General features: G+C 34.9%; 1 protein-coding gene across 1 annotated transcript; it reads right to left on the bottom strand.

Annotated features, from left to right (window-relative positions):
- Window positions 1-320: 320 nt before the first annotated feature.
- LOC123220308 (anthocyanidin 3-O-glucosyltransferase UFGT-like) lies at window positions 321-3318 on the bottom strand. The gene is made up of 3 exons (XM_044642435.1): window positions 2749-3318; window positions 1692-2146; window positions 321-909 (listed from the first exon to the last, which is right to left on the bottom strand). The coding sequence occupies exons 1-3, from the start codon at window positions 3245-3247 to the stop codon at window positions 472-474; spliced, it is 1392 nt and encodes a 463-aa protein (XP_044498370.1). The 5' UTR covers window positions 3248-3318; the 3' UTR covers window positions 321-471.
- Between the last annotated feature and the right edge of the window lie 7903 nt (window positions 3319-11221).

Raw genomic sequence — 11221 nt, 5'->3', positions numbered from 1 at the left:
AAATAAATCACCCGGAAGAAAAGTATTGTACATTATTTTCATTGTCTTTTTTTATCGTTCTTATTGATTCATCCTTCGATCATGTTTATGTTGAAGTTTAACTTTCATGCAAATTCAAATTGAATTTAATAACTATATAATGTGTATGCATTTGTGATACCTTTTAATACCATACAATCTTGATTTTACAGAGTTTCTCCATCCTCAATCACCATATATTTGCTTATGATTAGGTTCTAAAGATCATTCTAGCTGATTTTATTACAAATTTGTTCAATTCAATCAATGTAATGAATGCACATACATTTATAAAAATCAGATTCATAATCTAAACAATTATTATTATTTTAAATTAGGGACTTGGTAACACTAGTAAGGTAAAATGTATTAAGCCTTACAATTTATTCATTGTTGCACCCAAAACAGGAATATCATCACAGAAGCTGAGACATCACATTTCTCAACTACCAGTCAATCAACCCACTTCGGCTTTGAAACAATTTCTGACAACATTCGAAAGTTCTTTACAGAACTCCCTTTTGGTCCAATGGCCTTTAGAAGGTCTTCTTTTGGTTTTCTGATTTTCTTCCTCATTTTCTCCCCTCCTTCTTGCCTTAGAACCAAATCCAATTTCCTTATCAATCCATCTTTAGTAAATTTCCCATCTTCCACATTCACTCCAACCTCCCAAACACTCTCTATCATCCTCCCATTCAGCCTGTGGTCTCCAAAAAATGGCCTGCAAATCATGGGCACACCTCCAACTATGCTCTCCAGCATTGAGTTCCACCCACAATGTGTTATGAAAACTCCAATGGCTTCATGCTTTAAGACGTCTACTTGAGGAGCCCATGGCACCACGATTCCATGAGATCTTGTTCTTTCTTTGAACCCATTTGGTAAATCTACCTACACAGAAGTAGCCAATGTTTATTATGCTCATTTATATGCATAATTTTATATTTCCCTGTTTTATTCCTTAGAAATTGTGAATATAAAAAATTAAAAATAAAAAAATCATTCGGATCATCCGAATGGGAAAGTCATAGCCTCTTTTTCGGTACCTTATTTATGAGATTTTTTTTTTATCTCTTTGTACAGATTTCATGGGCAAGAATTAGCGATGGAAATTCAGCCAGTAAAATTGGATTTTTGGCCCGCCCAACCTTGACCCATGAGGAAAATCCTCTATAAAGATAGGTATGGAGACCAAGATGATCAAAACTTTCACAAACGGAGACTGGGCAGAGTAGGGTAAATATATCCCACTCCGTCTTCTCTCTTATATATTCTTTAAATTTTTATATATTAAATTACTTTTAAAAGTTTTAAATTATTATAAATATATTCTGACATCTAATAAATATTTTACTATTTTTCTAGCTAATGGGAGAATGGGAAGGGAAAGGGGAAGGGGAGATAGATTTTTCCTGCAAGAAAAACACATAAATTTTCTATCATCTTTATATCGAAGATAAGATAGGGACAAAAAAAGGTTTCCCTTATAAGAACGTAGATAAAATTAAGATATTCAACTTTTATTATCTTGATTGCCATCTCTAGCAAAAACAAGAGGGAATGAAAAAATTGTTTTTAGTAATTTTTTAAGCCGAAAATGTTTCCTCATCCGTAAATATTTTCTCTCCTAGACAGACTACAATTTATAAATATGGTTTCATGGAGATTTATACCTGGAAGTTTTCGTTGAGTGACCATATAAACGGAACTTTATCAGCTTCTAGGGCCTCAGCTATGGCAATAACTTCAGCAGGAGGCAGTTTCACCGCCGTGCCGAAGCTGACATAAGCAACAGAAGCAGCTTTCTTCTGCCCGTCAAGCCACGAAAGGCAGCCATTTCTGTCAGGAACTTCAGCCGGGGGCAGCGTAGACAACAGAGTGAAGGGGCCAACGTTCAGGAACTTCTTGAACTTGGACTTGAGATCATTCGTAGTTGTGAGGTCCAATTCTTCAAAACAATTCAAGAAAACTGCATCAGCTTGAGGCAGCTTTCTGCCCATTTGGTGAAGCATGTTTGAGAAAAGTGATTGCAGATTTCCGAAAACAACTCCTTCTGGCAAATCACGCACTCTTACTTTGGACATTCCTGGAATGAAATCGAGATTTTCGTCTAAATGTTCTTCAATGCCTGCAGTGACAGGTGGCAGGATTTTGTTTCAGTGGGGGCAAATTCGGAGGAAAAATAGAACATTAAGTAATTACTAACAAATAAAAAACACTAAAATTAACCATAATTATCAAAATATGAAGCACAGATTTTTTCAGTACATAAACGACGAAACCTTCCATGTTATAGCAAGAGAGATTAAATTCAAATTGAATTAAATTTAAGTTTACTTAAACTCAAGTGAATTTGACTTTACTTGAGTTTGATAAACTTGTTTTAAAAATGTACGAGTTTGGTTAGATTGAAAAGATTTAAGTCCAGTTTGAACAAGTTTCAAGTTTGGTTCAATACTGCACTTAAACACAAATAACTAAAATTATTATATTTAAATGTATATTAATTAAAATAATATTATTTTAATTTATTTATATAGAAAGTTTTTATATTTATGAACTTAACAACTGTAACACTCTTAAATCTTGTGCTAAAAAATTTTTAAATCTCATGTTTACACTTAAATTCGAGCTCATTTGAGCCAAATTTGTTTTGAATCTACTTCTAAATTATTGCCGAGGTTAGTGGGGACATGAGTCCCCATTTGATTTTGAACTGTCTTTACTTACCTTCTACTCCTATTTTTTCTCTGATAAGATCAGTATAAACATGAGCAGAAAGTGAGTTCACCCCTGAAGTCCAGCAAGGCACCCACGCCACGTCCAGCTCCTTCGCGATATCCGCCGTGAACCACAAGAACGCGTCACTGACCACGCAACTTACCCTCTTCCCTGTCTCGGCCACTGCCGTCTCCACTGCCTTCCTTAGGTTCACCGGCCCTGCGCTCATGAACAGCTCGATATCCTCCTGATGCTTCCCGGTAAACAGGTAACCCTCCGGAACCCCGTCGGCCAGGTCGAAAGCTCTGACGTTGGACAGCGAGAGGTAGTGTTTGCATGTGGAGGAGAGTGTTTTGTTGGAGTGCAAAGTGGTGAAGAAGGAGAAAATGGTGGTGGGGGAGGAGAGGCCCAGGCGGTGGACGACGGGGAGAAGAATAGCTGCGTGGGAAGCGAAGGGGAAGGCGAAAATGGCCACGTGAGATCCCACGGTGGCAGTGGTTTGAGACATGGCTGGTGGTTGTGATGGTGAACGAAGGTTGAAAAACTATGGCGGTGTGAGTGGGTTTATGTAGTCAAATGGAAGAATAGGAACGGTGGTTGACACATTTATCAACCGTTGTTAGTTACATTTCATATTTACTAGACCAAAACAATGCCCACCCAAGGATTGCTGTTTTCCTAGTGTCCCCCTTTAACTTTGAAAATCTTAAATACTCACCCATAAGTAATTAAATTTAATGATAATAAAGATAAAATCATCATTTGATTTATAATATTAAAAATAAATTAAAATATAATCTTATTTTTCTCCCCTAAACTTTAAAAACTAAAAGTTTTCTTTCAACTGAAGTTTTAATAAATAACAGTTTCCCCCTAAGCTTTGATTTCTAGATCTCTAGTGCTAAATCTGACAATATTGCCAACCGTCTATTCTTACCGAAGTTTCCTCTCCCTCCGACAGTCTCTCTCCACCCATTTAGATGTCTGTTTGACATCGATCTTTTTCTGAAAGACGAAGAGTTTTATCTTCCCTTACGAAGCTCTCCGTCTCCCGTTGTCTTATAAGTCTTATTCGATATCGATCGAACATCCAAATGGGTGGAAAGAGACTATCGGAAGGAGAGAAAGCTTCGGGAGGGATAAACGACAGACAATGACACTAGATTTGGAGTCGGAGATCTGAAAACCAAATTCTAAGGAAAACTGTCGTTTTTTAAAACTTAGGTTAGAAAAAAACTTTTAGTTTTTAAAATTTAAGGGGGGAAAAGAGATAAAATTTTAAAGGGTTAGAGTTTTGTTAAATTTAACTACTCATGAGTGGATATTTGATATTGTCAAAGTTAAAAAGGGGATACTTAGGAAAATGGTCACGTGAGATCCCACAGTGGCAGCGGTTTGAGACATGGCTGGTGGTTGTGATGATGAACGAAAGCTGAAAAGCTATGGCGGTGTGAGTGGGTTTACGTAGCAAAATGGAAGAATATGAACGGTGGTTGGCACATTTATCAACCATTGTTAGTTACATTTCACATTTACTACCATTCAATATTTTCCTTATAAAAAGTTTAAATTGTTGTTAATATTGCATATCTGGGTGGATTTTCCACCACATGCGATAAATGTTGACAAATAGCATGGGAATGCATTAATTAGCTTGGAAAATTGGCTTGGAAAATTGGCTATGTTTACAGCCATTTTTGTTGACTAATGGGGCAGCCAAATGTCTATAAATACTGCCCCTTACTCTTCATAAGATATATAGATTTCTCCTCTTCTCTTCATTCGGAAATAAAGTTTCATAGCCTTGCTCTCTTCTCCTTTGTTGTTTCTTTTTTTCATTTCTTTATCTTTCATATTTGCTTAATTAATTTTATAACACGTTATCAGTACCATTTGCTCAAATATATTATATATTTATATTATGCCATTATGCTGCTTAATATTATAAATACAGATATCCCAGTTGTGATGTCCCAGTTGACTTTTAGTTTCTGTTATATTTCTGCTTAATTTTTCTTTATAATTATACAATATTTATAACCCAAAGTTTACAAAATTGTAAATCTAGACCTGAAGTTCTGAAACTCTTGAATCTAGACCTGAAGTCTGGAATATCATAAATCTGAACCTGAATTTTTGAATCCTATTTGTAACTTGAAGTTTACAAAATTATAAATCTGGATCTGCAGTCCTGAATATCATGAATCTGGATCTAAAATCCTAAATATCATTTGTAACCCGAAGTTTACGAAATTATAAATTTGTGACCTGAAGTCATAAATATTATTTGTAACCTGAAGCTTACAAAATCAAGAATTTGGACCAGAAGTCCTGATATTACTTAAATATTTATTTTTATTGTATTCCATTTATTTGAATATTTATTTATTCGTATATTTATTTATTTAAATCTTTATTTTTATTTATATCCGATTTACAACCTAAAGTTTGTAAAATTGTGAGAAAATCATATGTATGGGCCCGAAGTCCCGAATTTTATAATTTACAACTTGAAGTTTGTAAAATCAAGAGAATACATATATATGGGCCAGAAGTCCCAAGTTTAATCAAAGTCTTTATTTTAGAATAATAATATCACCTTTGCAACCTGAAGTTTGCATAAAGTGTGAAAAATATGGACTTGAAGTCCAAAACATAATCAGAATACATATTATAATATTATGAAAACTAATTACAAAACCAGAAGTTTTGTATATATGGGATAATATATGGACCTGAAGCTTCCAAAATTAATTCCAATATTTCTCCTACAAAATCAGCTATTTTGTACATATGAGATAATATTTGAACCTGAAGTTTCAAAGATTAACTTATATATATTGTCTACAAAACCAGAAGTTTTGTAAATATAACAATAATTGAACCCGGAGTTTTTAAAATTAGATGGATAATATTAAATGAGCTTTTTGCATGAGTCTCCACCTAGAATTTGTGAGCCTTGAAAAACTAACTAAATAAAATATCCCAGAAGGACAAATACAAGACTATTATGTTTTGGCATCATATCCCTGAAGGATTGCAAGTCGAAATATGAATACAATGACTCTATATTTAGTATAAATTTGTAATATTCAGAATCTTTTCCTGAATGTGGAAGCTAAAATATTCCCCACATTTTATTTTTGCTCTTGTAGGAGCAATATCAGAAAAAAAATTCTAAATTAATATTTTTTTCGTTATACATCGTTCCCTGAAGTGAACGCAACTACCAGAAGTAGTTATTATGAGTATGAAATGCCCAAAAATTTTTGTAATTAAATCCATCATATATATTTATTTTGGAGTCATGCATATTATTTTGTATTTTATTGTCATGTTCTCTTCCTTTCAATATTTTGTGTACGTTATAACTAACGTAATTTTTAAATGAAAGGAAATGGACTCCAAAATTGAAGCGTTGACTTCAAAAGCTGATGTAGGAGACATATGTTTGATGGATAGTGCAACAATGCACACAATTCTTAAGGAAAAGAAATTTTTCTTATCTTTAGCATTAATTGAAGCTAAAGTAACTACCATATCAGGATCAATTGATCTGATAGAAGGCTCCGAAAGAGCCACAATTATGTTAAACAATGAGACCAAATTAAGCATCAATGATGCATTATATTCAAGTAGATCTAGAAGAAATCTACTAAGTTTTAAAGATATAAGAAAAAATAGTTATTATCTTGAAACTATGAGTGAAAATGGTACAGAATTCATCTGTATAACTAGTAATACCTCTGGAAGAAGGCTTATACTAGAAAAATTGTCTGCTTTATCATCTGGATTGTATTATACAATCATAAAGGCAGTTGAAACCTATGCAGTATCGAACCAGAAGTTCGTTGATCCAAAAGCATTTATGTTTTGGCATGATCGTTTAGGCCACCCAGGATCTACAATGATGTGTAGGATTATTGAAAATTCACATGGACATACATTACAGAATCATAAAATTTTATTGTCTAGTGAACAATTCTGCACCACCTGTACTCAAGGCAAATTAGTAATAAGACCATCTCCCTCTAAAATTGGAAGTGAATCCCCATCATTCTTGCAAAGGATTCAAGGGGATATATGTGGATCTATTCATCCACCAAGTGGGCCATTTCGTTATTTTATGGTCTTAATTGATGCATCTGCATGATGGTATCATGTTTATTTATTGCCTACTCGAAATGTTGTATTTGCTAAACTGTTAGCACAAATTATCAAATTAAAAGCACATTTCACAGATTATTCACTCAAGTTAATACGACTAGATAATGCTGGTGAATTTACATCCAAAACATTTGATGATTATTGCATGTCAATGGGGATTGAGGTTGAACATCCAGTCCCACATGTCCACACACAGAATGGATTAGCTGAGTCTCTTATCAAACGACTCTAGGTAATTGCACGCACTTTATTATTAAAAAGTCAATTACCTACTTCTATTTGGGGACATGCTATATTACATGCTGTAGCGTTAATTCGCTTGCGACTTTCTTCTTATCATCAATATTCTCTCCTGTAATTGGTTCTTGGTTACCAACCTAATGTATCTCATTTGAGAATATTTGGTTGTGCTGTATATGTCCCTATTGCGTCCCCTCAATGCACAAAAATGGGACCCCAATGTCGTTTGGGAATATATGTTAGATATAATTCACCATCCATTATCAGGTATCTGGAACCATTAACAGGTGATCTTTTTACTGTACGATTTACAGATTGTCACTTTGATGAGACAACTCTCCCATCTTTAGGGAAAAAGAAAATGTCTCCTGAAGTTAGGCATGAACTTACTTGGTATGTACCTACCATGTCTCATTTAGATCCTCGTACATCCCAAAGTGAAACTGAAGTGCAAAGGATAGTGCGATTACAAATTATTGCCAACCAAATGCCTGATGCATTTGTTGATATGGCAAAAGTGACAAGATCACATGTTCCAGCTGCTAATACACTAGCAAGAATCAATGTGACTGTTGAACAGTCTATTCGAGCCGTGACTGATCCATCTATCTCACGCCAGAAGCGTGGTAGACCTGTTGGATCGAAGGACACTGTTCCTCGAAAAAGAAAGGCAAATAATCAAACAAATATTCCTCCAGAAGAGGTTATGGTCCCTGAAAAGACTCAAGCCCCAGAAGTGGCACAAACCCCTGAAGTGGTACAAAATCCTGAAGAACAGGAAAATGAGAATATTGAAATATCTTTAAATTATGTTCATACACAAAAAATGTGAAATTGTAAAACAATTATAATTGATGATATATTCTCATTTGCAGTAGCTACTGAAATTCTGAATGATGATGATTTTAAACCACGTACTGTGGCTGAGTGCAAACAAAGACATGATTGGCCTAAATGTGAAGAAGCAATTCAAGCAGAATTAGCTTCCCTAGCAAAACGTCAAGTATTTGGGCCTGTAGTTTCAACACCTCAAGACGTACAACCCGTTGGATATAAATGGGTATTTGTGAGAAAAAGAAATGAGAAAAATGAAATTGCTAGATATAAAGTTAGGCTTGTAGCCCAAGACTTTTCCCAAAGGCCCGGTATAGACTTTGATGAAACATATGCATCTGTGATGGATATAATCACATTCAGATATTTAATCAGTTTAACAGTCTCTGAAGGACTGGATATGCGTCTAATAGACGTAGTTACTGCTTATTTGTATGAAAATTTAGACGCTGAAATTTATATGAAACTCCCTGAAGGATACAAATTGTCTGAAGCAAAAAGGGTCAATTCAAGAGGCTTGTACTCAATTAAATTATAACCATCATTGTACGGATTAAAACAATCCGGACGTCTGTGGTACAATCGCCTCAGTGAATATTTGAAAAAAGAGGGTTATGTGAATGATCTTATATGCCCATGTGTCTTTATCAAAAGGTTAGAATCGGGATTTGCTATTGTAGCAGTTTATGTTGATGACATGAATTTAATTTGGACTCCTGAAGAGCTCTAAAAAACTACTGAATATCTGAAAAAAGAATTTGAAATAAAGGATTTGGAGAAAACAAAATATTGTCTCGGCCTGCAGATCGAGCACAATTCAAATGGAATACTTATCCATCAATCAGCGTATATTGAAAAATTATTAAAACGCTTTAATATGGATAAGGGTTATCCTTTGAGCACCCAAATGGTTGTTCGGTCTCTTGATCCAAAAAAGGATCTATTTCGTCCTAAAGAAGAAGATGAAAAGATACTTGGTCTTGAAATACCATATCTTAATGCCATTAGAGCTTTATTATATTTGGCCCAATGCACGAGACCGGATATATCATGCGCAGTCAATTTATTGGCCCGATTTAGCTCTGCACCAACCCATCGTCACTGGAATGGAATCAAACATATACTCCGTTACCTATGTGGGACTAGAGATTTGAGATTATTCTATTCTGCCAAATCCCCTAAAAATCCTAGTTTGGTTGGATATGCAGATGCTAGTTATCTTTCTGACCCCCATAAGGCCCGTTCACAAATGGGATATGTTTTCACTTATAATGACACAGCTATATCATGACACTCCACCAAGCAGACCTTGGTTGCAACTTCTTCAAATCATTCAGAAATTGTAGCTCTCCATGAAGCCAACCGAGAATGTATATGGTTACGGTCTGTCATCCATCATATCTAGAATGCATGCAGTCTTCCTTCTATAACAGACACTCCTTCCATATTATATGAAGACAATGCAGCATGTATAGCCCAAATTAGAGGTGGGTACATCAAAGGAGACAAAATCAAACATATCTCACCGAAGTTCTTTTACACTCATGAGCTCCAGCAGAGTAAAAAGATTGATGTTAAGCAAATCAGATCTAGTGAGAATCTTACAGATTTGTTCACTAAGACACTACCGACATCAACATTTGAGAAGTTAGTGTATAACATCGGTATGTGGCGGCTCAACACGCAACCAAGTTAATCCTACTACAAAGAGGGGGAGCATTCACCAGGCAAAATTTTGAAGTTTATTCAATATTGGACAAAAGGTGCACTGTACTCTTTTTTCCTTCACTAGGTTTTGTCCCACTAGGTTTTCCTAGTAAGGTTTTTAACGAGGCAGTTTAAACACGTCCAACGCCAACTTACAAAACATTTAATAATTATGTTCCTTTGCTTTGGTTTTTATCCCACTGGGTTTTTTCTTAGCAAGGTTAATATAATTATCTGTAAATGGTGGAAATCCAAGGGGGAGTATTGTATATCTGGTGGATTTTCCATCACATGCGGTAAATGTTGACAAATAGCATGGGAATGCATTAAATTAGCTTGGAAAATTGGCTATGTTTACAGCCGTTTTTGTTGACTAATGGGGCAGCCAAATGTCTATAAATATTGCCCCCTTACTCTTCATAAGATATATAGATTTTTCTTCTCTTTTCTTCATCCGGAAATAAAGTTTCATAGCCTTGCTCTCTTCTCCTTTGCTGTTTCTTCCTTTCATTTCTTTATCTTTCATATTTGCTTAATTAATTTTATAACAGTTAATATATTATAGCCCAAAGGACTATTTCCCACTCAAACTATATTGAATTCTCAAAGTTCTCCCCATTAACTATAAAAATATCGTTTACCTACTCATGGTTGGTTAAATTTAACGGAACTCTAACCCCTGATAATTTAATCTCATTTTCCCCCCTAAAAGTTTAAAAACTAACATTTTTTTCCTAAGCTAAGTTTGAAAAGATCGCATTTTCCCCCTAGGGTTTAGTTTCAAAATCCGTTCACTTTCTCCAGCACCATTGCCGGCCTCCTCTCCCTCTCGACGGTTTCTCTTCCACTGATGACCTTCCTCAACTTCATCCACACCCATCCGACGCCGAGAGACGTCATCTGAGAAGAGAAATCATCTTCCCAGACGATGAAGACGAGATCAATCGATCTCATTCTCGTCATCTAAGAAGACGATTTATCTTCCCAGACAACGTCTCTCGATGCCGGATGGGTTGGGGTGGAGTTGAGGCGGGCCGTAGGTGAAAGAGAAACCGTTGGAAGAGAGAGACAACCGGCAATGGCACCGAAGAAAGTGAACGGGTTTGGAAACTAAACCCTAGGGGGGAAATGTGATTTTTTCAAACTTGGCTTAGGGGAGAAAAGTTAGTTTTTTAAATTTAAGGGAGGAAATAAAATCATATTTAAGTTTATTTTTAATATGAAATATAAAATGATGATTTTATCCTTACTGTCGTTAATTTTAATTGCTCATGGGTAGGTAAACGGTATTTTCGTAGTTAATGGGGGGAACTTTAAGAATTCAGCATAGTTTGGATGGAAAATAGTCCTTTAGCCTATATTATAATGTGTTTAATATTGTTTTATTTTTAATTTTTAAATATTCAATTATATGATGATATATTATTATTTATATACAAAAGTTACATATACAATATTACTTTAAATATCTCATTGCACAAAATGGATTGATATTTATAGTAATAATTGTAGATAAAAAAAGAGAATTAAAAAG

This window comes from Mangifera indica, chromosome 7 (genome assembly GCF_011075055.1).
Source record: "Mangifera indica cultivar Alphonso chromosome 7, CATAS_Mindica_2.1, whole genome shotgun sequence".
Lineage (NCBI taxonomy): Eukaryota > Viridiplantae > Streptophyta > Magnoliopsida > Sapindales > Anacardiaceae > Mangifera > Mangifera indica.
Note: the sequence above shows the minus strand (reverse complement) of the source record. Positions and strands in the feature narration are given on the sequence as shown.

Coding starts and splice junctions, on each gene's coding strand:
- LOC123220308 (XM_044642435.1), bottom strand. CDS start 3,247: ATGTCTCAAACCACTGCCACCGTGGGATCTCACGTGGCCATTTTCGCC. Junction 2,147..2,748: donor AGAAAAAATAGGAGTAGAAG/GTAAGTAAAGAC, acceptor CTGTCACTGCAG/GCATTGAAGAACATTTAGAC. Junction 910..1,691: donor CACTCAACGAAAACTTCCAG/GTATAAATCTCC, acceptor ACTTCTGTGTAG/GTAGATTTACCAAATGGGTT.